Source organism: Pinus tabuliformis, chromosome 4_2 (assembly GCF_031772625.1).
Source record: "Pinus tabuliformis cultivar Carrire ecotype Pingquan chromosome 4_2, CPIR1, whole genome shotgun sequence".
Taxonomy (NCBI): Eukaryota; Viridiplantae; Streptophyta; class Pinopsida; order Pinales; family Pinaceae; genus Pinus; species Pinus tabuliformis.
This window is the reverse complement of record NC_142304.1, coordinates 65,997,085-66,024,587: the sequence shown is the minus strand read 5'-3', so window position 1 is coordinate 66,024,587 and position 27,503 is coordinate 65,997,085. Positions and strand designations below refer to the sequence as shown.

The window sequence follows — 27,503 nt, the reverse complement described above, 5'->3', positions numbered from 1 at the left end:
TGATTTAGGGGTGGTTAAAGGGAAAATATCCACTTCATGCCTTGAGCTTTTGGCAGGGTGGTTTCAAACCATGGATTTTGCCTAATATTTCCTTTCCACATGGCTCGCATCTTTAGCCTATGTAATTACGAGCTTCATTTGGGTCACCATTGTCTCATGGTGGGTCCAATGGCTTTGGCGTCTGTAGTGTAGTTAAAATTATGTTCACTGTTGGCAGCTCACACAGATTTCAAGTTTTTGCTCAAATTTAATACCCACGGTCCATCTTAAGCACATGACTGATACATATATTAAAATGCGTTTAACTTGAAACTTTTAGGCTACGTCTAAGGAGGATTTTATTTTGCTTGTATAGAATTTTTCTTACAACATTAAATGCACAAGAGATTTAACTTATCTCTATACTTGAAGATGCATCTCTGTGGTTCATATTCTACTGAAGTCTGGACTGATATCTTTTTCTCACACAGTCTTGTCTCCTTAAGCTAGATTTTGGCTTCTTCACTGCTGCAATGAACCCACTGTACAGCAATGTTATCAGAACCGAACCAGTGATCGAACCGAAAAACCTTGTGGACCGGGAACCGGACTGGAACCGGTAAAAAACCAGAAAAAAAACCAGTTTACCAAAAACACATAAAATATTCATATTTTAAAGAAAAACATATATATTCATGTGCATCCATATGAATCCAAACCATTTATATACAAATATGCAAAAGTTTTCTTTTACATAGTATGTAAGGATGCACAACCAAAATAGCATCGAGTGCAATCCATCTCTGAACTGAAAATACATCAACAAATAGGCTCTAGATGACCTCTAGCATCCAAAAAAAATCGTGCTACAACAAATGCCTACATATCATCAAAATCATTGCCTATATTGGGGTCTTCGCCATCAATATAACCATTTAGGCATTAAAATAAGATAGAAAAAACGTAGCATGTCATGTCAAGATTTTGTTTGAGTGATGGGTACATTTTTAGTAGAGTCATGGTAGAGGAGTTCGACAACCAATGCCACTATCATCAAAGTACATAGAGGGCTTGGTGCTCTTTATTAAATACTAGCTCCATACCCTCGTACATGACAAAATCCAATGGAAATGTTGCAATCCCCCCAATCCTGAAATCCTGAAAAACTGTTAAGTCTGCTGGATTTTGAGTGAAATCTAAAATTCTACTTTCTCCATATGAAATCCAATGAGGTTGGAACCACTCTCAAACATCTTGAGTCATTTCATGGTAATGTTAAAAATTTAAGTGAAAGGATGAAAATGATTATTAGGATGAGGGCCATAGGCTTGAATATTAAGGCTACCCTAGGGAAAAGTAAGAAGTAAGCCAACTAACTAAAAGAAAAAAAAATAAAAAAATAAAGGCAATTTTTTTTTGCACAAAATCGGTCCTTAACCGGCCGGTTCCGTACCGAACTGGTCATTTCCGGTTCGGAGGGCTGGTTTGGACCGGTTTTGCCTCCAAACTGGTCGGACCAGCTGGTTTTGCCGGAACTGGTTCAGTTCCAATAACACTGCTGTACAGTCACCTTATCAGCCTCAAAAAACTTGAGTTTCCTCACTCAGAGGATGCCTTAAAACAAGCTGCTTCAACTTGAAAAAGAACAGGCCTGAGATTTTCACTTCACAGGCCCATTTTCTTTGCTGAGATTACACAGGAAAGTCAGCCCGAAATTTTCGCTGAGCAGGGCCAAAAATTCCGCTGAGTACTCACAGGAAACAGTGGACTGAAATTTTCGCTGAGCAGCGCCAAAAATTTCAGAATTTGAATGGCTGAGTTAGGAAGGCTTTTCTGATGCCTGAAACAAATAAACTTCAACCCTGAATCAAACCTAGAACATGCAGCAAATTATTTTTTTCGAGCTCCCTTACAGACTTGTACTCGGCCTTCTAGAGAGTTCGAACTGCTGTATCTTTGTTCCTTAATCTCTGCTGTAAGATCTCTTCACAAGACTCTCCTCCTTTCTCAGGCTACTCGAGCTCCTTCTTCGCTCTTTCAGCCTCCCTACGCTCTCCTCTTTTCTTTGAGAAGAAATGATTATTGAAAATTCCTTTTCCCTCCCTTTTGTCTCTTGAGAAAAGATTTGAACCCTATCCCTCTATCCCTGGGATCTAATGGCTGAGATTTAATCTCAAGCCATTAGATCAATGGCTAGGATCAATTCTCCACTTGACCCCTCATACATGTTGTCCGTTATTTTAAAAATACTTCCTAGTACTTTTAATGTGTTTTTGCACCATGGTCACTTTTCCCATAAAGTAACTTATAAAACATTAGTCAGTTTAATATTATAATGTGAACTTTAGACATTACCCATAAAGTCACTTTTAGAGATGTGATTTTAATAATTTAAAATACATGGTACAACTCCACATAAAAAATACTTTAGCCCTTCTTGACATTAATAATCTCATGATGTCACTTAGACAAAGGTGATTAAAGTGTCTCCATAGGCCAAAAGGAAAAATGCCTAGGAAACACTTCCTTGGTACCATTTTTCTCAACACTCCCTCTTATTGAGGAAGTTGTTTCCCACAATACTTATCTCTGAAGTGGATATGCTCACTCCTAGGCACCATCTTGTCACCCACTAATCTCTCCACATCATCACCCCACCTCACTGGTGGTTTGCTCCCCCTCACTGACTCGTGCTTCCTTCAAGGAACCATAAAACCTTCTCGGCTTCCTCATCCCTGAAGAGGTCTCCTGCACATGTTTGGGAGCATCATCTCCATCACCTGGCACCTGTGGTCCTGATGAAGACAATGTCACATGGTTTTGGTTCGAGTTCGAGTTCGACAATGATTAGGTTCGGTGTGAGTTCGAACTTTTTGATGAGGTTCGCCATTAGGTTCGTGTATATATATGTATGTATAATGAATTATAGGATAAAATAGTAAGAAATCAACATCAATAAACATTAAAAATGTTATCACCGACATGGAAACTACAAGGATAAATTACAAGATTGAGTTGTGACATGAGGTTATGAGTTTTGATCTATGAACTTGGTTAATGGCTATGAGGTTCGCCGAACCCCAATTTTTTTTTAAGTTTCGCCAAAATTCGAACCTCAAGGTTAAAGTTTGATGAACCTTGTGACATAGGATGACGATGCCCTTGTGACCTGTAGTGATCCTGCACTCAAAGTTCCTGCACTCTATGAACTTGCACTCACAGATCTTGATGCTTGTGTACCTATCATCCCAAAGACAATAATTCTCCTAACTTCTGTGAACCTATACCTATGGACCCTGAAATTTATAGTGTGCTCCTCTCTCCAGGAGCTTGCTGCTCTACATGGTCATCCTCTTGTGACCTCCTTACGGTCCTGGAAGGCTGCAACATGAACTTGTAAAGTCTCCCATCACGGACACCAATCACTCTAGTAGATGCCACACTAGATCCCACAAGATACATCAACACCTATCAACATGAACTTGTAAAGTCTCCCATCACGGACACCAATCACTCTAGTAGATGCCATGCTAGATCCCACAAGATACATCAACACCTATCCATCTCGGAACAACACGACATATCCTCTGCCCTCAATACAGGAAACCGCTATTAGGTTCCTCCTCAGCCCCGGTACATAAAGAACATCCATTAATTTCAGAGGAGGTAATGACTCCCTCTGAATTGATACTGTCCCCACTCTTGCAGCCTGCTGCTCTGACCCTGGTGTCATCTCCAAGCACCACATCAGAGTCTGCTCCCTCTATAAGACTCGTAAAATGCTCCCTCACTCCAGTCATATGGGAAGATACTCCACTGCCTATGAGCTAGACACTCGTGGATAAAACACTAGTGGCTAAGCTCACCACTAGCACAAATTCTGTATCAAATCTAGAGGCAAACTCCTTCACTTTGGTTGATGCTGCCACTTCCTTCTCCTTCTTCTTCTTGGGACACTTAGCTTAGTGACCCATCTCCCCACAAGCAAAGCATCTCACTTTGCGCATGTCCTACTCGGAGTTCTCTTCCTCCTTCTGCTGCTTGGCCCCACTAGTGGACCCCTGCTTCTTCATGCCCTTCGCTGCAAGGGTGGCATTCTCCTCCTCGCTCCACCACTCTAGCTGCCCACCTTAGCACTCCTCCTGATCTCTTGGATGAAATCGTCCCACATCCTCCAATCTGGAAAGTGCTCTCTGGGAGTCTGGCCACAATGCCATGTATGAATCCATCCCATTTCTCGGTGAACCCATCTAACGCAATCTTGACCAACTGGTTCTCTGGGATAGCCTCTCCCATGACAACCAACTCATCCTTCACCAAAGTGTGAGGTATGAGGTCACACTGTCGGTCTTGGTCATCTTGGTGTTGCGTAGCTTTTGCCTCAACACCATTTCCTTGTTCTCATTGAAACTCTGGTGTAACGTGACCAAGGACTCCCACATCTGGTAGGCATATCTTGTCCTAGCTACATGAGGGAATAGGTGGTCTTTGATGGCATCTAGAAGGATCCTCTTAGCCTTCACATTCTTCTTGTTGAAGTCCACCAATTGAGCTGGATCAGTAGGTGATTGCACGGGAGCCTCAACAATGTCCCACACTTCAACTTCCTCCAGTAAAAGCATCATCCTCTCCTTCCAGGGGCCAAAATTTTCTGCCCCTACCAATCTGTCCTCCACCCATATACCAGTTGCCATGACCCTCAACCAACACAAAAATCTCAGATCTCTCACAGATCTGACACAAGGCAGCCTTCCTCCATCTGAACCAACAATCCTTTGGGTTTCTGAAGAAGGTTTTAGGCTGGCTTCACACTGGTCTAGCAGAAGGTTTGCTTTCTGGTTATTATATCAGCTGATTTCTCCTCAGATTTGAAGAGTCCTTTCTCAGATCTAGAGCTTGGGATGCTCTGATACCATGTAGAAAAATTTAGGTTCACTGTTGGCAGCTCACAAAGATTTCAAGTTTTTGCTCAAATTTAATACCCACAGTCCATCTTAAACATATGACTGATACATCTATTAAAATGCATTTAACTTGAAACTTTTAGGCTACCTCTACAACATTTAACTTCCAGCTGATAAATTTTTTTTATTAGCAAGCACAAAGCACTAAAATACACACTGTGACACAATTAATTTTTAGTCAAATTTGACCCTGAAAAAAATCCCACTGCCTCTTGGGGAAAACCAGTCTTGTAAGGAGGATTTTATTTTGCTTGTATAGAAATTTTCTTACAACATTAAATTCACAAGAGATTTAACTTATCTCTATACTTGAAGATGCATCTCTGTGGTTCATATCCTACTGAAGTCTGGACTGATATCTTTTCTCAGTCTTGTCTCCTTCAGCTAGATTTTGGACCTCTTCTCTGCTTCTTCACTGCTGCAATGATCCCACTGTACAGTCACCTCATCAGCCTCAAAAAACTTGAGTTTCCTCACTCAGAAGATGCCTTAAAACAAGCTGCTTCAACTTGAAAAAGAACAGGCCTGAGATTTTCACTTTACAGGCCCATTTTCTTTGATGAGATTACACAGGAAACTCAGCCCGAAATTTTCACTGAGCAGGGCTGAAAATTTCGGGATTTCAATGGCTGATTTTAGGAAGGCTTTTCTGATGCCTGAAACAAATAAACTTCAACCCTGAATCAAACCCAAAACATGCAGCAAATTATTTCTCTGCCTTCTTGAAATTCGAGCTCCCACACAGGCTTGTACTTGGCCTTCTAGAGAGTTCAAACTGCTGTACCTTTGTTCCTTAATCTCAGAACACTGATTAAACTTATGGCACAAAGCAAAAATAGAAATCAACACAAAAGAATGTTGCAATTAGAAAATTAGAGCTAGATAAGTGTTAAATTTGCCATTAAAAAAGGACAAGAAAATGTGTACTTAATGGAAATTGCAAACGTAAGGGGTGCAGTTGTGGTGTTTGTATCCAGCATGTTGGACATGTGACACACTAGGACATGTCCTACAACAAGACACATGCCCTAGACATGTCTCGATGAGTCTGACATGTGCCATGGAAAAAGAGACCCACTGGGCCTCTAAAAGCAATTTCTTATATGCCTTTTGTCATTTTAAACTGCACAGAGGAGCTCTCATGGCTTGTTGGTGTGCAGTTGAAGGGTAAAATCAGATTTAAAGGGATTCGAAGTGCTTCAAGGTGGATTAACAGACCAGATTTCTTCTTTTTTGTAACAACAACATGTTCTTTATCTCATTTTATAGAAACCATGGCTTAATCAACAAGAGCAGTTGCTAAAGATCAAAGGTAAGGGAGGAATGCCACTATTAGTGTTGCCTTCCACCCTTCAAGTTCATCTCTCTTTGTTATTGTTCTATCTGCTGCTAGAATAGCTTCCAATGCTAAAGCTTATTCAAGAAAAGAAGTATCCAATGTGGAAGTATGTAACAAGCCAGCAAGGGCTTGGTGCAAAGCTTGTTGGGGGAGGGAACGCTCTTTGGAGATGTAATTTCTGCAACATTCAATACAAGAGCACCTACTACTGAGTTAAGGGCCATTTGTTGGCTATTGATTATGCACTTGGAACATGCAAAGTGTTGAGTGCCTACCAAATGAAAAGAAATGGAGAGAGGATAATATTGGCTCGGGGAATGTGGCAGCATCAAGTAGGAAAAACAAAAATGAGGATCCTATATCATTCTTGGGGAAGCCATCTAGCAGATTTGAGAGTGGGATTGCAATTCAATGAGCAAGAAAGAGGCCATCTCCAAGTGGTGGTCTAGTCGACAAGATATTTCAGCAAGAGAGGTGAGATAAGATAAGATAAATTTATTAATGTTTGATGAATGACCACAAAAGTAGGTCAATGGGATTGAAGAATACAACTAGTATGTATACAATGTGGGAGTGCAAATGCAACCCCTAGAAAATGTCAAAAATAAAAGGGAAGAAACCTATATTAGTATAACCTTAGAATACACGTCTAAAAAGACAAAGTTACGATGATACAAAATACTAAGTGAGTTTGTCCAAAACTGGAAAAGTGGAAAGATCAAGAGCCGGTCAAGAGAGAGAGAGATCTGACAATGAAGCTAATGATGTCAAGGTCTCCTGAGTTTGGCTGTCGATCAACTTCATTTCATTTAGTGTTGCACATACTTTTTTTTTATGGAGATTTGTCAAGCTCTAGTTGAATGGGCTACATTTAGATATTGCCTCCTAATTTAGAGAAGCTTAGAACTAGATTGCCGCTTAATCCAAACAAAGAATTGGATAAAATCGTAGAGCTTATTAAATCATCATGGCCCTCATCTTGTGTTAGTATTCTTACTGATGGATGGATGGAGCATGCCATCCACTCATCTATTTCATGGTGTCTTCCTTGAATAGACTAGTATTCTTGAAAGCTATGGAAGCCCTTGGAAAATACAAGGATGTACAATATATGGGTGAGTTGTTCATTAAAATTATTGAAGATGTAGGCGTTGATTCTTGCGTGCAAATTATTATAGATCAATGTTGCATTAATCGTTATCGGGATTAAATCGGCGCGGGGAAAAAATCGGAATTATCAGGAAATTATTGGAAAAAATCGGGAAATAATCGTTTGGTACAAAAATATTCATTTTTTTTTCAATTTTTTTAATATTTAAACCATCTACAACATAAAATAAATACATTGACACATAAATATGATAAAAAAACTAATATATAAGATGTTTTGAATCATGTTCTGAATAGTAAGTCCTGACTCCTGAGTCCCAACTCAACCTCAAAATATCAACAAAAAATATGATAATGCATCTCATGATGTCATAATGTCATATACAATAAAATGAAAGCCTAATCCTATTGATTTCCTCTGCCCCTCTTGCGAGAAAATGCCACAACTTTCCCTTTCCCTCTAGATGTAGATGTTGGTGCCTGTGCTGGTGGAGATGGAAGTGGAGTCTGATGTGCTCTAGAAGCTGAAGAACTAGAAGTAGGAGCTATAGGAGGTAGACCACGTCCTTTACTGGTGGCAGTGGTAGCCCGAGCAGGCGGTGTCACCTCCTCCTCCTGTTCCTCCTCCTCCTCCTCCTCCACCTGCTCCTCCTCCTGCTCCTGCTCCTCCCCCTCCACTACATCCTGCACTAATCAATCATCAGCAGACTCCATGAGAGGCCTCTCGGCCTCAACCCTCCATGCAGCGGTGGTGTCAATCCCATCCAATGAGATGGCATCCACATCAAGTGTCCTCTCAAGTTTCCTCACCCACAATCGAAGATTGTAGTAGATGTAGACCATGTCATTAAGTCACTGGGACTCCAACCTGTACAAAAATCATGAAATCATAATTAATAATTATAAAAAAATATTGTTTAATGAATTCAAAAATTTATTTGGAAATTTGCAATATTTTAAATGTTTAAGTGTTAACCTGTTGCGCTTCTTGTTGTGTATTTTTTCAAATACACTCTAGTTGCGCTCACTTCCTGAGGAGCTACATGTTTGGCTGAGGATGCGAATGGAAAGCTTTTGCAGAAGGGGTACCCTGCCACCATACATTTTCCACCATGCATCTACAACAAAATTACAGATAAAATTTTAAATAAACATAAGAAAAAAATGGAATTTGAAGAGACAATGAAATTTGAAACAAAGTTACAAACTAAAAAATACCTGGAATTTTAATCATCCTATCATTGACAGCCATCTCAAAACCAAATGTGCCACCTGCCATCCTATATGTCTCAATTTGTTTAGAGATCTCTATACATTGTTCTGGAGATCACACCATCTTCTGGACAAAGGATAAGAATCCATCCATGATCTCAGCATCAAAATCAAACCCACATGCATAAGAAAATGCAAGGTTCAGGAAAAGCCCAACAACATGAATGGGACGATGGAGTGTGTTGTTCCATCGCTCATCAATCACTCCCCATAGAAGGAGTTGTTTCTGAAACCCATCATCTCCCTTATCATTATAGTAGGCCCGAATGGCTTCTTTGGCCCTGTCCATGGCTTCACACAAATAGCCCATTGCGGGCTTCTCACCATCAACCAACTGAAGAACCTTTACCAAAGGTTCAATAACGATGCACACCTCTTGCACTCCCGCCCAGAAGTCTTCCTGGTATGAAACTAGTCTGCATACGACCTGTCCTTCTGGTTTGCGGCTCATTGGCAAAGCACGCCACTCCTCTGAAAGAAACATTCTCTTCACATCCCACATAGAAATCAAGAGGGATTGAAGAGATATGAAACTGGTGGCAAACCGTGTAATGGCGGGGCGCACCAACTCTTTGTTGTTGGTGAATCTTCTCATCAAGCTAAGCACAGATGTATGATTATATATAAATTTTGTAATGCTTTTTGATGAGTCAACAATATCTTTGACAAAGGGAATTTTCCCTATGTCCTCTAACATCAAATCAATACAATGGGCAGCACAAGGTGTCCAAAATAAAGTAGGATGCCTGTCCATAAGCATCCTACCAGCAGCAACATAATTTGCAGCATTGTCCGTTATGACTTGGACAACATGTTGTTCACCCACCTCCAAAATAAACACATCCAGCAAATCACATAAAGTTCTTGCATCTTTGATTTGTGCAGATGCATCAATAGATTTGATAAACATAGTCCCCTTGGGACAACTAACCAAGAAGTTTATAAGGGTTCTCCCCTTTTGGTCAGTCCAACCATCTGACATAACAATGCATCCTGTTTGTGCCCATGATGCCCTAAAATCCTCCAATCTTTGGGTGTAGTCACGCTTTTCATTTTGAAGAATCCGGCCTCTGAAATCATGATAAGAAGGGATTTTGTACCCCGGGCCAACACTGGCAATAGCATCAACAGTAGGTTGGAAAAATGGATTATTCCTTACAATGCTGAAAGGAATATCACTCCAGAGGAGAAATTTTGCCAGCAACTTGTCGCTTGTTCTTTCTCAGTTCTTTTTAGCATTGAACCGATAGATGGCTGTGAACTAGGTGTGGCTCGAGGAACAAAAAATGATGATGCAGCTACCGGATTGGCTGATGCTGCAGTAGAACCAGTGCCACTTGGCCCACTTCCTTCAGCTGACCTTTTTAATTGCCTTTTGAGTTCTTCTTTGGCCTCTCTAGTCTGCTCTAAAGTTTCCAATGCTCTCATGGCTCTTTGGATAAGTTCAGGAGTTGTATTTGTACAAGGCTCCACATCATGTCCAGGGATTTTGCAAGGTGAAACTTCAACCTGTACACCCCCCCTAGACATAGGGTGGCCACACAACTCGCAACTCAAGTTTACTCTATCCTTCGGAGAATCAGGTACACCATATTCCCAGAAAGGATCCAATTTCCTTGGCATGTTTGTTTTTGAACTTTGAAGTTGCAAACTTGAAGTCTTGAATGGTGTTTTCGCGCAGTTGTGAACTTATGGGAAAATAAGGATTAGGATTACAATTTAGCATTTACAAAATTACAAGTTACAAATTTACAAATTACAATTTAGTATTTTAATTTTTAATTTTTACATTGATGATTGTACAATGAAAATCCAAGTTACCCGTAACCCAACCTAAAACAACCATTTCAAAGTTCAAAGTTTCAAACACAAGTTACCCAACCAAATGGCAAAAACAATGAAAAAAACATAAATAATGTTTAAAAAAAATGGAAACAAAAAAAATTGGTTCCCATAGTCATACCAAGTTACCCAACCCAAAACAATGAAGAAATACAAAAAAATCTTTAAAAACAATGAAAACAAAAGAAAAATGGTGCCCATACCAAGTTTTCTAACCAAAAACAATGAAAAACATACAAAAACAATTTTTTTAAACAATGAAAACAAAAAAAATTTAATCCACATATCGTTTCTATGGAGAAATCGGTGGTCTCCTCTTGATTTTCTCCTCTAAGTACTTAGATTTGGCAAAAAACCCTCTTCAGCTTGGTCTCCAAGAGCTCCTCCTCCCTCCGCGCGCGACTGTCGAAATGAGCTCATGAAAAAACCCAAAAAAACGTTATAAAACTATGCTGTCGCGACCCCGGTGATTTTTTAAGTTTTTATCGCGATTTTTTCTTTTGTATCGTGATTTTTTCAATAAAAATCGGCAAAAAAAAATCCGGCGATTTTTTCGTTTAATTATCGCGATTTTATCGGTAGAGGGAAAAAATTGCGATTTTTTCATTTTATCGCGATTTTCACAACATTGTTATAGATAATGCACTTGTTTGCAATATTGTTGGCATGATTGTGGAAGCTAAATATCCACAAATGTTTTGGACGCCGTGCATTTTTTATTCTTTGAATTTAGGGCTTAAATCTATTGGTTTGGATATAACATGGATGGGAAGTCTTATTGATGATGCATACCATATCCACAATTTTGTACAAAATCATACCAATGCCCTCTATAATCTACAATGTGTACATACATCTATCATTGTTGAAGATTATAGATATTCAGATATCCTCCTCAGTTATTGTGCTTAAGAGGTTGAGGGAGGTCAAGATTGTGGGCCATGGTTGTTTAAGAGTTTTGGTCTTTTGGAGAATCATAAATCAAGCTTCTTCAGAACAAGGTCAAGGATACATTGTTAGATGATGGTTGGTGGGAGAGGGTAGATCTTACCATTAAGATCATGGACTCCATAATATATTTTCTGCAGTTTCCAAACACAAACTGACCCATCTTACGAGATGTTTATGAGGGGTGGGATTTCATGATTGAGTTCGTGAAGATTGTTATTTCATAGAATGTGTTCCTTGAGTATGGGATAAGAACAAATACCTTATTCACCACCATACATGATATTCTTATCAGTAGGTGGGATAAGAATTGCACACCTTTGCATTGATCGGCTCACTTGTTGAATTTGGAATACTACAAAATGGTTGGCCTTGTTACCTAATGACCCATCCACATACATGGGTAACTTGGGGAGAAAACTTTTCTCCTGTGATGCAACTTTCCAGTCAATAGCCCCTACCATGGTACATAGATTGCTAGCCTCAGATGTCTCTCACCCATTCCCCAGTTAGTGCATTCATTTGTCTAACCTACACCTGATGAAGGTGGGTCATCTATTGTGAGGTACATAAACCATTTTTGCACACAAGTGCTTTCATTTAATGTTTAAGGCATTCTAGTACAGATCATGGGTTGAAATTGGATTATAGACCATTGTGGTTGTATACGTGTTCCCTTCTTCACCTTGGTGGTTATCATTTTTTCGAGTGTGACCTTCCTTAGGGTCTTTCTTTCCTTGTTTAGGAGGGGCACAAATAAGAGGCTTTGATTGTGGTAGCGTTCCATGATATTCATACTTAATACTTGTCGTGATTCCCCTTATTCCATTATCCCATCTTTTGATTGGTTGTTGTCGATCACTTGTCATGGTTCCCTATATACTTCATCCTATGAGAAGAAGGGGTTGGAAATACCCGAGGTTGATACAACTATTAATAGGGAAAGGTATGATCCAATTCCAAATATCAAAATGCAAAAGAATGGCAAGGGATGTAAAGCAATCAAAAGCTAATTATAGCTTGAGTTCTAACCCCTCTTATATAGCCACTCGTCCTTGAGAGTATCCACGAATATCATGACCATCAAAGTAAAAGGAATTTCTAAAGAACACTTCAACCCCGATGAAGCAACAAACTAGCCATCATTAATGGGGGACTATTATATCATTATTGCATGAGAACCAATGAAGCTTTTTGAACAAGCCAAATCAAATAAAGAAAAAAGTGAATAAGGGGGATTGGAAAAACAAAGGCGAGGGAAGGTAACTCAAACAGCTAAGCACTCCCTCTATGGAGGCGCTCATAGACAATGATTTTATGTAACCTAGTATAAGACTATGCCATCATTTATGAAGTAAACCCCAAGCGATAACACTTATCACTTGTACCTATCATTTGAAAGGTTCGGCCTAGGAACTATTCTTCCCCTTAGGGTTGGAAGCACCTAATAAGGTCATGTGATAGCCCTCTCATACCTAAGTATGGTAACATGTATACAATCGTAAGCTAGTAAGACATTTGAAGGTGATACTTGTGTGAAGTACTTTGATGACTCTGACCTTAAACATGGTTCACCTTGATGTTCTTATGATTCTTATACCCATGATGTTGATCTTACTTGCTTCCTTGAGTATGCGCTGGATGATTCTTCCAAGTGCGGCCAAGATCCCTTGAGCGATGATATGATGCTTCTCCTGTCACTTTGGTGATGACGTAGAGCATTTTGACAGAGGATGTTGGGCACCTTTTGAGGAGCGTTTACCTTGAGTTTGACTTGGCACATATGATATGACCCTCCTTCAACCCCAAGACCTTGGACATTGACCTTTGAGGCTTAGGAATTTGGCTTGGAGAGTAGGTACACCCATGAGATGATATGATCCCCGCTAGGCTAGCGTTGTACCTTCTTGATGGATGTTGCCCTTTTCTTTATAGTGATTAGTGATGGTGATCACTTGGGACCCCTTTGGAGGGGTAGATGCCTTGATGACATCATACCATCCCATTTGATGATGACATGAGATGAGGAGAACATAGGGCTGGAGAGGGCTATTTTGGTGATGAAGCACGCCATTTGGATGGAGAGACATGACTTATGGGATAAGATACATCCCTTGAACTTTTCATTACATATTTTCATGGAGAGACATGCCTTTTGGATGATGACATCACATTTGGGAGCTTTTTTACTCATATCTGTGGGCTAATTAAGACTTATGTTTATGCTCTTTCATTATTTTAGCTATCTTTGGGGGTCAACTTGATGACCTATCCACCTTGTATCATGGGTAACTTGTTTTAAGGGTTTTGTTTAGTGCAAATTAGAGCTTACTTGACTTGGTTACCATAATATATATAGGGTGTCGATTTGTCTCTTGGATTCATTATCAAACTTAGATCATAACTTCTCTTGATTAGTGATTCTTCTCTCTCTTGTGGGCTATGGAGGCGTAGTTGAGCGACTTCTTCTAGGTAGATTTGTGATGTGATGTGATCTCTTTGCATGGATGCTTTTGGTGGATCTTGGAAGTTTCATGGTGGAGTAAGTTTATTTGCTTTATCTTGGTATTATGTTCCATGGGATTAATGTTATTGTGCTAAGTTAGTTTATTTGGTATTTGCTTCATTGTTCTTTCTTAAGCTAAACCCTTCCTCCAAGTATTTGAGGAATAGAGATAGGTCTTTCTTTCCCTTAGTCATCCGGAAAATTGAGAACCTAAATCTCAGACCATAGGGTTAGTAAGTTTGTTTGCCCTAGTTTATTTGGATTTAGTATTTCTCCAAGGAAACCCTACAATTATTTGTATCCTAGACTCCATATGCCCTAGGTTGAGAAGGCATTAATCCACCTCTCTTGTGGCTTTCTTTTAAAATAATAAAACTCATTTTTTTTTTGTTTGCTAGGTTATGTGAGTCCTGAGATGACTGACACGCCTAACATGTGGCTTGATTAGCCGTGACCCAGGGGCACATACGCTGTCAAAATCACCCGAGGATCGCACCTGGCCTGGGCCACACTAGCCCTTACCATGGTTGGATTTTTGCCCACAGAGTTTCGAACCGGTTACCTTCATATCACATGGTGCCTTAACAAATACCCTGTCAGCGTCTGCTCTACGCCTCGTGGGAAGAATCATTTTTCTTTTTATTTCATGGTAAATTAGGATTAAATTACCACAAAATTTTATATTTTCAGCATTTAATGACTTTTTTTCCAAGGAAAAAAAACCGAGCTTTTCTATTATAAAAATAAAAGAGCTACAAACCGATGAGTTAACATCCAGCAGTTTGGAGAACTGCCTGAACCTGGGAGGTAGAGAAACCGTCCTCTCCCATGCTGTCATCTAAGATGACTGAAATAACCAAAAGATACAAAACACACCAAGTTCAAAATAAACTCGGCCTGAACGCAGCCGCCCCAAAAAATATCAGAGGCTGTCAAAATCCCACCGGGCCTCCATAAAGGAAAACGACCCACGACATAAGCAGTATGAAAATCATAGAATTTTACCCGAGTTTCTCCAATACAGGAGCTATTAATGAAAAAAGTTTTAAAGATCATATACCAGAACCGCCAAAAACAATTTAAGACACAATTGTTTCTGACGCCTTCCCAGCTTGCTGCAAAAACATTAAGTATATGGGGCCAAATCCGTCTCACGGATCTGGTCCTGAATCTGTTCCTTTATCCTCCACGTACCCAAAGCCTGTTGTAAACCTGTCTTAGAATATTCGTCTGCGTCAACATTCCTGTCCCAGATGGATCGTCTGCAGAGGGGTTGGCTGGACCATCCGGAAGTGGTTCCTTTGGAGACTGGACTTTATTATTGCGCAGAGGGATCTCTTCCTCCCGATGTATGTTCTCTTCTGCCGGGGCCTCCTGATTTGCTCTCTGATGTTCTGCTTCCAGTACTATATCCTCCATCGGCTCCACATTTTTCCTCCGTATGCCCTCCTTGTCCTCTTCTCTGCTTTTAAGCTTTCTTCTCCTCTTCCCCGTGGGGCAGTCCCTTGCCAGGTGACCGTATTTCTGGCACCGAAAGCACCTGAAGGGAAAGAGTTCGTAATCCAACTTCTGTTCATACACAAATTCCTTATATTGTAATGAGACTGTTTTTGCAAGTCCTTCCAATGGATTTAACCTAACGAGAATCCTCGCCACCGCTCTTTCATATGTTTGCAAAAAAGATCTATCTGCGTCCAGGTAAGTTCCCAAGTGGTCTCCAATGGACTTAAAGACTGAGTCGACCCAGAGATAAGGAGGTAAATTAGGAGCTCTTACCCAGACGGGTTGATCGGTTACCTTCTCCTTTGATGCGTCAAACATGGGCGACCATCGTTTGAAGAAGACAGGTCGGTCTCCGAAAGCCCATAGACGTTCCTCGACCCATTCCATAGCCTTTTTGCAGTCGAATTTCACCATAAACCAGCCGTTCATCAGCGTAGCAGTCGAGAAATTGCTCGCTGGAGAATGAGACCACTGGCTCGCGGCCCACTGCTTTAGGAAATTGCCAGAAATATATCGACCCCTCACTCTGCCCACTAGAGTGCTCTCCGCCACATCCAGCGCCTCCTCGGCCTGAACGTCCATGCCTAAGACCAAATTTGTGACCTTTTTGGATTTCCACGATTTTGTTTTCTTCCGTTTTTCCCCTACCTTCGCTGCCTCTCTAGATGAAACTCGTTCCTCTGAGGAAGGGTTTGGAACTCTTGCATCCCCGAAATTTCCGCATCCATCTTTCTCAGCTCGCTGGTCCTGCTCAATTAGGGTTTCGACCAAACCCTCCACCGGGCTCCCGGCTTCATTCGAATACGGATGGATTCCTTCAGTTACCTTCCCTAAATCGGGATGGGAGTCCGAAACCCTCGGAGAGTTAGTAACCCCGATACCAGCCAAACCCTCTACTTCCTTTGACTGCAGCGGTTCGCTTGGAAACAAGGTTTTTTGAACCGCCGGCTGATTGCTTCCTTCCCCCAACTCTTTCCCTGCGCTCTGGACTCCTCCAACAGTCCTCCATACCCCTTTTAAAGTTGGAAAGTTTATAATGTCCTCCAAGCCTCCCGATGACGAGAAATTTTTTGACGGGGATATCGACTTATTACTATGCACTTCGTCATTCTTGAATTTGGGCAGACCTGGCCATGCCTGAAGGTTTGTCGTCTCCCAGCCCCTTCCTCCGGCCCTGTTTGCTTCTATCGTGCCTCTGCCTCCAACTCCAATCCCACCTAGGAGCTCCAAGCTTTCATCCAACAATCCTGTTGCCGCGTTTGTATGCCAAATGCCTCCTCCCATGAGCAGGGCGTTCGCCGGACTGGCCGAGTGACCAAAAAAATGTTCTATGTTTTCCGATGAAGCCTCCTTTCCCCAGACGGAAAGAATGTCTGCCGGGGTAGGGTCCAGATCAACCGACTCTCTAGGGTTTACCATAGTAAAAAACGGCGCCGTTTACCTTAATGTTCTCCTCAACCGTCACCGGATATGCACAGCGTAAAGAGCCTGATCTTTGAAACCTCCGAAAGCACAGGTAATGGTAACAATGCCGAAGAGGTTTCACCATATTGTAATCACCTTTTACGGAATGGTTCCAAAACCCGTTCCGCTAGAAACCCCAACACCGTTTGCAGGTTCCAGCTGGCGGCTTGCACGTCTGTCCTTCTCCCGCTGCTTTGTTGACTCTGCTAGCTACAACCCAAAGCCTGTACTGCTACTGCCATGTCTGCGACACCTGCATCACCTAGGCCTTTCAGCATTTAATGACTTGCTGATATATGCCCCAGGGTTAAACATCGTGTAAAAATGCATTATATAGCAAAATTGAAGATTTTCATATATTTTCACCCTTTTTCTAGGATTGTCGTCAATATTTTCTTTGCTGTTTGGTGCCTTATTAACCATCAAAACTTGTTGTAAGTTTGTCCTTAGTTTATTCTTTAATCTAGCCTCATTTCTCATAGTTTATTCTTATTTTCACAGCAAAATTTGTTGCAGTTGCAAACTATTGTTTTGCTGCAATTTGTTGGTTCAAAACACTAGTTTATGGCAACTTTGAGTATTTCTTGATTTGGTGTGTTCGGGAAACCTATTTGAGACTCTTTAGGTCAACCCTAGCCTTTCGATTGACCTATAGCTCCCTTGAATCCCAATATAGAATTTACTCCATCCACCACAAGACCTAGTTTGTCATACCTTTATCTAGTGGATCTATGTTGTAGCTTAATATCTTTGAGTTACTTGATCCCCAAGTCCTACAAGGGAAGCCTCCCTTTTGTTGGATTGTGGGAGTAGTTGCTGAGGTGATAGTGGCGACACTTTCATGTGTTACACATTGTTTAGATCACCTAGAGAGGCTTTGCACTAAGTTGCTATATTTTTTTGTAACATGCTCAATGGGGGGCTTTCATTTTGATTCTTTCCTCACATGGATGGAGAGATTTCACAAGGCAGGAAGGAAGCATTTAGAAGGATATATCAAGACAAAGCATTCCTTGATTAGGTGGAGGAGGGCTTCATAGTGTTTTCCATTGGCATTCAGAGATTTGGAGCAGTGTTGCGAAAATCGCGATAACATCAAAAAATCACGATTTTTTCATTTTCCTGATAATATCGCATGATTAATTCAGCAATTTTTTCATTTTGAAAAAATCGGGATTTAATCCTGATTTTCAAAAAATCACGATTTAATCCCGATTTTCAAAAAATCGTGATTTTTTGGGAAAAAATCTTGATTTTTTTTTTTTGTTGATTTTTTGATGAGGAGGAGCAACAGGAGGAGCAAGTGACACAACCTACCCAGACTACCCCTATCACCAATAGAGGACGTGGTCTACCTCCTGTAGCTCCTAGTTCTTCAGCTTGTAGAGCATAGCAGAGTCCACTGCCAACTCCACCGACATCTACATCTAGAGGGAAAGCTATTGCATTTTCTCGCAAGAGGGGTAGAGGAAATCAGTAGTATTAGTTATTTGGTTCATTTCATTGTATATGGCATTATGACTCATGATATGAGATACATTATTATATTTTTTGTTGATATTTTGAGGCTGAGTTGGGACTTAGGAGTCAGGACTGACTATTTAGGACATGATTCACTGTTATGTGTGATGTAGCACTAGAAATGATATTACACATCTTATATATTAATTCTTTTATCATATTTATGTGTCAATGTATTTATTTTATGTTGTACATGCTTAAGATATTAAAAAATTGAAAAAAATGAATATTTTTGTATGTTACGATTTTTTCCCGATTATTTCCCTATTTTTATGATTTTTTCCGATTCCCCCCCAGATATTATCCCGATAATGATTTTCGCAACATTGATTTGGAGGCTATGATGTGCTCAAAGATAGTGGGGTTAAGAAGACCTATGCTTGGTGGGCAATTCATGAGGTATTACATTTAGCCATAAAGCTTCTCTCCTAGGTTACATCATCCTCTTGTCATGGGAGGAATTGGAGGAATATGGGAATTTGTATAGCTTGAAAAAGAGCAAGCTTGAACATTCCAGGGAGGAGATAATGGTATATGTGCACTCCAATCCTTTTCTTATTTACATGCAGGGGGAGAAGTTGTTGAAGGGAAAGACAAATGTGAGATGTGTTTCCTCATGATATGGGTTTGGACGATGGTGTTGAGCTGGCAATAGTTAACTTGGATCTTAATGAATCAATGCTAGAGTTATTGTAGTGTTGGTGATTTTGATGGTTTTGACATGGATGACTATTGATAGTAACAAGCTATGAGAATCTTCTATCTATGGTTCTAGTATCTATCTTATTTTGTATTTGCCATTGGCAATACCACGTATAGTATCAGTGACTCAATATCTATGTAATATATTTTGATATTGATGAATTATAAGAAAACTGCAGTTTATGGTTCTAATTTTTGGTGTGTTTGTCATTTGATTGTTATTGATGTATTGACTAGTTGTTTTGATATTTTTATTTGTATCTTTATGTCTATATTACATTTTTGTATTTGTCATATATATATAGTAAATGTTCAAGTGTCTAAAAAAGTTTGAATTGTTATGTCTATATTTCACTTTTGTATTTGTAATAGACACACACACATTTGTGTCCTGTTTTTGGGGTTCTCGTGTTGGACACTCATATTTGCGTGTCCTTTGTGTCCTATGTCCTTGTGTGATGTGACTTAGTTGCAAATTTATCCTAAATCTTGGAAAAAATAATAAAAGCATAACATGTTATACATACCTGTGAATATGGATATTGCAGATCAGAGTCAATCCTCACTCCACAATAGCTTGGTTAATGGCAATGAGAACAACAGATTTCCCTCTGTTTGCTTGATGGAAAATGGTCACAAACTCCTTAGAGCTCAATCCTCTATTTGTATTTTGCAAAGAGAGGGTAAAACGACTGATTTTCTAGTTATAAGGTTTGATTGGCATTGGCAGGGTGACACTTTACATCGACTTGCAATATTTACTAAAAATAGTGTGATATTATGAATGTACTGTGATGTCTTCCTTTGATGAAAATATCACAATATTTTGTGTCAATAATATCGGCTTAGGGTAAATTGTGATATTAGTGATATATGGGTGATAAATGTAACACTAACAAAATGTAAGTGACTAAAGTTACAACAAAGAAAATAAAGCCACTATATATCATTAGAAAGAGATGACAAGGAAGAGAGTAGAGAATTTGAAGCATTTGTTTAATTATTTGTTGCTCTATCAATCATCGAGAAAGTTCTAATAAATTGCCTGATGATGTCATTTATGAAGTGCCTAGGGTTGAGACTCGAGAGGGCCTCTCTGGGTGACCTTGGGAGGAGCTTGGGGATAGTCAGCTGAAACCCTTCTAATATTCAAGGTTTTTGGAAAGAATCTAGTGAAATGAGTCTATGTTTGAGGTGGACTATTGAACAAGTTGTACAAATTTTGATCTGCACAGTCTGAAATTTCCATCTCACTTTCATGAGGCCACATACCTACTTCATAGAGTTTTCAAACTTAGTGCTAAAACTATTTTTTCAACAGCCATTCAAGAATCTTTAAATCTGCCCAACATTACTAGGCAGATTAATATGAAAATCTGTGTAAAAGCTTTCGTATACCCATATGCTATCTTAATACTCGCTGTTACTCAAGAGTATACAACATATGCCCCATATTTGACTCAACAATCTTCCTAATGCATGCCAGGAAAAATATATTCCCTTTTAATGCATACTGCAAACATACACTTTGAACTCACTAAGAATAATTTGAATAATTTATGGGTTAATTTTTATGCCATATTGAAGGAGCTTATCTATTTCTTCTTTTTGGCATCAGGCAAAACTTCTTGCAGTGCTGCTGGAAAAGAAGACAAGAAGAGGAATTCTTCTGATGACTTATCAACTCTGGATCTGAAAGCGTAAGTATATTTTGTACCCTACCAGATTCAAGTTAGTCATGTGTTTGATCTTTAACCTTATTTGTTTGTTTTCTATCTATTGCTGTGAATCTCATTAGTATCCCTTTTCTCCCCCTAATGGAGACCTCTATCTGATGCTGAAAATATGAATGGAATGTTTTACAATAAAGGTTTGCCGTACTTCTTCTAGTGTCTTCTTTTGTCATTTAATGACATGAGTCTGATATGGTCATTATTTGCCAACCTTGGTTCTGCAATATTTTTGTGAACATCTCATCTTGTACGTCTGCTGATATTTACTTATTTGAAATGACCCATTGTTGGTTCTAATTCCAAATTTGGAAATGGAGAATTGCACTAGGTTACATGGTCAGCTGTCCATACTCCAGCTTTCTGGTCTGACCATTGAATGTTGTATTTAGATGTGTCTATCTCATACAAGCCCACAAAGTTTTATGTGGTTAATATTCTTCAACAATTAAACGAAAATATGCAAAAAAGAAGTGGAAAACAAATAAAAGTGAAATTCAAAGCTCAATAATGACAGTAAATGTAAGGTTTTCATCTCAAATGCCCAGAATGTAGTGCACCTAATAAGTTTATATACTTTAAATAAGGTAATACAAGATAAATAATGATCTGCAGATTTTTTTTGGAGATTACCTGTCTTAATAATTTGGTATATTGGAAGTAACACAATATAAAATTGGCTCTATAAGCTGCTTGGTCTACTGTAAGTTGTATTAGAGCTCTTTCTCATTTGTCCATCACACCCACCTTTGTCCACATTATCTTCTACTGTTTCCAATCTCCTTCGTCCAAAGCCAGATTTGTTGCAAAAACATCAATAAATGAAAAAATGGATCAAAAAGGGAAGAGAGAAGAAAGGTCAGAAAAATGTTGAAGGAAAGGAGGGGAAAAGATAGAAAAAAAAGGCAAGCAAAAAAGTGAAAAACATTGTGGATCATTTAATTGTGACCAAGGCTGTTTATACGGCATGGTGTCATGGGAAACATAGGCTACTGCCCAGTGTTCCATGCTGGCTTGGTGATGAACGGAATTTGAGGCTGCTATCACTCAACAAATCCCCGCCTGTGCCACCCCAAAAAACCTCCCTGTATACATGTTTAAGACATATATGAAGTACTCTCTCTCTTTATAAAAAAAAGAAAAAAAAAACAGAAAAGAAGAAGAAGCAAACTTTAAAGAACAAAATACACCATAATAAAAGCTTTAAAGAACATATAATAAAATATAATAAACTAATAATAGCGGGAAAATAAAGAAATTTAATACAGTAAAGTCCAAATTAGAAATATAAAAGACAATATATTAGGTTAATTTAGATAATATGAAGAATAATAGTATTACGTTATTGTTTACTATTTGGAAGTTACAGTGCAAGTATGTTTTATGATTTATCTGATGAGGTCAGTTTGGTTCGATAGAAAAAGAAATAAAAATTGAGATGAGGAAAAAATGTAAATCAAACAAAAAAAGAAGAAGGTAATAGTAACAAAATACACCATAAAAAATTTAAAGATCATATAATAGTTATAATAAACTAATAATAGTGGGCAAAATAAGAAAGTTTAATATATTAAAGTCTAAATTAAAAAAAATAAAAAACCAAATATATTAGATTAATTTTGATAATAGGAAGAATAATAGTATCACTTCATTGTTTACTATTTGGAAGTTACAGTGCAAGTATGTTTTATCTGATTAGGTCAGTTTGGTACGATAGGAAGAATATTACTAATAAGTGTCTTAATATATTTTTAATATGATTAGTTAAGTATAGGAAGTAACTAGATTTCTTTGGCATGATCTTGTGACCAGTGCCCACATAAGTGGATCAAATCCGACCTATCATGTCCTTCAAATTTTGAGGAATCCAAGGGTAAACAACAGTTTTGATGTTTGACTTTGTGAAGGTTACCTTAATGGTGCCTCAGATGACTCTAATATGTAGGAACAGGTTAGGAGCAGAACTGACTACATAACTAGGACTTTTTTTCTTTTGAGCCTGAATGGGCAGACCATGTATATTCTGATTGCACACTTGAAATATCGGATATGAAGATTTATTTTCTTAGAAAAAAACTAGATTTCTATGGTAAAAAAGGAAAATTAAAGTTGGGGTCCTAGGACATAGGTTTTGAAAGGAGATTCTGTATACAAGGCGTCTAAAAAGGAGATTTGTCTTTAGGGGGTCTAAAGAGGTATAATGGTAGACTGGATATGCTCTACCAAGCGACAAAAAATATGTGGGCTAAAGTTAACAATTGGAACAAATTATGTGCTAATACAAATGCGATAAATGATTGGAGTGCAGTTTTAAATAACCCGACCCAAAGCTTTTTGCTTGAACTGAAAATATTGAGAATAAAACTGCATTATCCCAAGAAAACTCCAGAAAATTTGATTTGATGATCAATGATATTTTGTAAAAGAGAATATTCTTGGCAGAATGTATTCAAAACTATAGAAATTTTAATAGCTAATGATACTGTTGAAGCAGAAAAATAGTCCTGGCCCAAGTGCAATACAGTTTTTATTAGGTGAATTGCAGTTATATACTTATATGACCCTTCCTGGTCATAGAAAAGTACACATATTGAAGCAGAACTGTAATCATATATCCACTCTTGGCTGAAGTCCTTAATCACAATATTGTCCTGGAAGGAAAAAGATTTAATAAAAGTCAATAGACAAAAATAACAAAGGAGAGTCACCCACCTAGAGTGGAGAAACAACACAATAAAATGGTTGACAAGGGTAATCAAATAGATGGAAGGTTTTCTAATTGAAATTGATGACATTGAAGGGGGAAGCATTGCAACTATAGTCTACTGACCTGCCTCCAAAGACCATAAATGACAAGACAATTCACTTGAGGTGGAACACGAATTATTCAACCATATATACCCTGGTACAAAGGATATCTATAAGGTGAACCCTAACGAGGAAGAAAAATATGAAATTGCATGGAGAAGAGTGAGTCACTGCATTTGACAAATTTATTTTAAAAAATTCAAATTTTGTTGAATCAAAATCATTTGCGAATTTAATGGAGGATTTGCTGGCAGACTTAATAGTGAGATTAATGCCAGATTTTAATGGCCAGGCAATTCATTTTAGTTTATTCATAAAAGGCTTATTCGATTTTTTTCCGCTAAACATTAACACGCACACATGTATATGTTTGACATGTCTTTTTTAAAAAAAGAACAGTCTATAACATACTGGAAGAAGTGGATTACATAATGCGCAGTCACTTTACACTCATAGCTGCATGACTTCTTATAGTGGATTTCTCCCTGATTATCTATGTGATTGAGTCTTGATTTCTTTTAAGCAAAATCGCTTAATGCTTTCTTCAGGATAGGATGATACACTTTGAAGCCTTAGACATTAATTTTGAAATACATACTGGAAACTCAACAGATCTAAACCACGACAACCCCAAAACTAAACATTCCTCAACCACTACTAACAAGATTATGAGATTCATTCTTCTGCACTCAAAACCGGGTTGACTACATTTTGAGCAGGTAATGTTATCCTTTATAGGGGTCTTTTGACAGCATGTCTTTTCAAGCAGATCCTTTGGTGTAGAGTCGGATGTGTTTGACACCGGGCCCTTACATTCCACTCTGGGGAGGTTCTGCCTTTGGAAGTTGAACATGCCTTACAACCTATGGAGATAAAAGAAGAGGTTCACAAGTGCTCTTAATTGGAAAGTGGTCTTCTGAAGTTGGGTATGCTTGGTGGAAACATCCTCAGATACATGGTAGATGGCTGCTCCATACCTTGTCTCCACTGCTTTTAGCTCTTGTTTAATTTGTTTGGCCCTGGCTTCAGCTACTTTGAGAATCTGCTTAGTTGCTAGTGTAGCTATCTCACAGTGGAATACCGTAGTCTCTTTGTGGACTTTATCATTTGCCGAGCTGTCCTACTGTCCTCTTTGTTGTCCAAGCTTTCCATGCATAACTGTAGAAAAAAAATCCTTTTCTGGAAGATTGGCAAAAGAGCAAATTGATACCACATGACCAATCTGGGAAGAGAAGGTAGATAAATAGAGGCATTTGGCAGGCAGAAGGGAGGGGATATGGGGGTTCTAAATGGGAATGTATAGAGCATTGAAAAGGCCTGACAGGAGATCAAATACTGTGTATTAGACGATCTTAGGAGAAAGAGAGATTTGTGTGGGAGATTGAGGAGAGGGATATTGCTGCTAGAAGAGGATAGGATGAGGCTGGAAAGCTATTAGGTGGAAGTTAAGGCAGAGTAAAGGATGAGGGGGAAGGGAAATCAGGGTGGCAGTGGCAGGGTGGGCGGAGGGGCGATAATTAAGATGGCCCAACCACCCATGGCATATGATATCCTCATTAACGAGGGTTAGCGCCATTGAGAGCTGGGAAGATTTTGGCATACTTATGCCCAGATCCAAGATACTATCAGCTTCTGGATTGGACTTCTTGAGAACATGTTTCCCTTTCCAGCTGCAGAACTATTTTAAGATCTTGCATCTGGTTAGAATCTTTTCAATCTGCATCTTGGAGGTATCTGTTTTTTCAGTAGCTGAGTGACTGTTACCCTAGAGTCACCAATAACAATAACATTTCCTGAGGTAACTCCTTTCAGCAGAATAATTTCTTTCTACAATGCTAGCATTTCGGCTCGACTGTTTGTTGAAATTCCTGTATTCTAAGTAAATTTTTTTAATGCTTCTCCCTTTGGAATCTGGATTGATGATTACACCCGCAGAGCTAGAGGGCCTTGAGTTCCCTTTTGAGGCTCCATCAATGAAACGAACATGAATTTTCTGAGTCTGGAGTAAAGATTCAATATCATTGTTGGGTGGGAACAACCTGCTTGAATTCAAATTCACTTCTTTCCGAGGATGGTGGATTTCTTTTTTAGGATTCCGGTTTGGAAGATCCTGTGAGTTCATTTATTTATCTTCGTTTTGGTTTTTAAGTTTTCTTGCAACTTTGCACATTGGAATTTTTCCCTAGGAGTATCTGATTGGATTACCACTGGTGGTCATTTTGGTGAGATCAGGTCTAACAACTTCATCATTGAAAATCCTGTCATTTCTGGAAAGCTAAACCTTGCAAGATACAATTCTAGGTATAATATCCCAGGCTGTTCAAAGGATGGGAAGAATACCAGTCGCTGAACATTTTCTCCATGGAAGTCAGTTTGAGAGAGATGGGGAGACTGATTTCCCCAAGCAAAATATCGAGAATACACAGGTAAAAGAACAATCTCAAAATAAATGGGGGATTCTGTGTTTGGGCAACCAAAAGTATATATTGAAGGTCCAGTAATGCCTTTCTTTGGTAAGTTCTCCCTGGTAAGTAATTTTTTTTGAGCCATGTTCCAGAAGGGAGCTTATTCCAATCAATTTTGAAAGGAGGGAAAAGGGGATCCCTGCTAACGAGGAATTATATCCTTCTTTATTAGTATATCCATCTAGAGCCCCATATGATGGAAGCACTTATACCTTTTATTATCAGGGCTTTCCTTCTAGTGCTTGGGTAGGTTGAGACCAAAGGGGGGGTACATAGCAAAGGCAGAGAATGGAGATGTGGAGGGAACTGTCGTTTCCAATCAAGATATAGCAGCTAGAACATTGATATTTTTCTCTTTAAACTGCCTTCTGAGCATATTGAACACTGGGTTAGATTCCAAAAGAGGGCTTCCATAATTAGGATCTTCTTAGATTTTGACTGCTGAACCATCCTTTGGGCACCATGAGACATAGCTTCTAATTGTAGGGAAGGCCCTAAGGATGGTCTTAAAACTTGAGATCCCTGAGCCACTGGAGGGAAACTATAAATTTTCTTTATCCTTCATTGTATGTTGTTGATAGAATTTCTTTCCACCAGAAGGGCTTAGGGGGATTCCAAGGAATATTTTGCTCCCAATACTGTGTTCATTTGTTCGAGACCTTTGATAGCAAGCCCTCCTATGAGTTTAGGGAGGGCGTTTATGAAACCAGAGGAAACTTTTTCATACTTGATTGCTTTCCACCTTCCCCTAGGATAAGATAATAAGATGAGATAATTTTATTAATGTTGACAAATGACCAAAAAAAGTAATCACCTATACCAAAAAGTACAATCTAGTAGTAAGTAATAAATTGTTTGGAGTGCCAAAGCAATTTCTAGAAGCTAAAAGATAAAATAATCTAACTAGGCTATTGAATTTGAGATAGCGAAAAGCATAAGCATAGATACAACAGGATAAAAGGCAATGGTCACATTGAAAATTGAGGTGAAAGTTGAGGAAGATGAAGAATTCCTTGTTGCACTGCCAACCACAAAGGAGGAGCCAATAGACTCTATTACACTGTACTCAAGGGAGAGTCTAGGGTGAGAGGAACTATTTGTGTGACCTTGGAAGGGTGTCAAGATTGATCCGTTGAGATTCTCCTAACACTTTAGGCCACTGGGAAGAACCTAGTGATGAAAGTTTGGTCTCCTTGTCAGGTGGGGAGTGTAAGAATTGAATTGTGTTGGGAACAAGAATTCCTCAAGATCCTTGTGGGGTTGGTTCCCGACTGAAGATTGAGAGGAGGCTGGTGGTCACATTGGTCTAGTGTCAGAGGTGTTGTGTCTTGACTCTTTGCATTTTGCTTG

The 27,503-nt window shown here is 39.1% G+C and overlaps 1 protein-coding gene across 16 annotated transcripts in view; it reads left to right on the top strand.

The window, feature by feature from the left end:
• The window catches only part of LOC149168266 (protein PHOSPHATE STARVATION RESPONSE 3-like), a 58,271-nt gene that overhangs the window by 7,973 nt on the left and 22,795 nt on the right, over nt 1-27,503 (top strand). For all 16 annotated transcript variants that reach the window (XM_089428199.1, XM_089428192.1, XM_089428191.1 and 13 more), the window contains one exon: nt 20,769-20,850. In XM_089428199.1, coding sequence (XP_089284325.1) covers nt 20,769-20,850 — 82 coding nt within the window. The remainder of the gene's footprint in view (nt 1-20,768; nt 20,851-27,503) is intronic.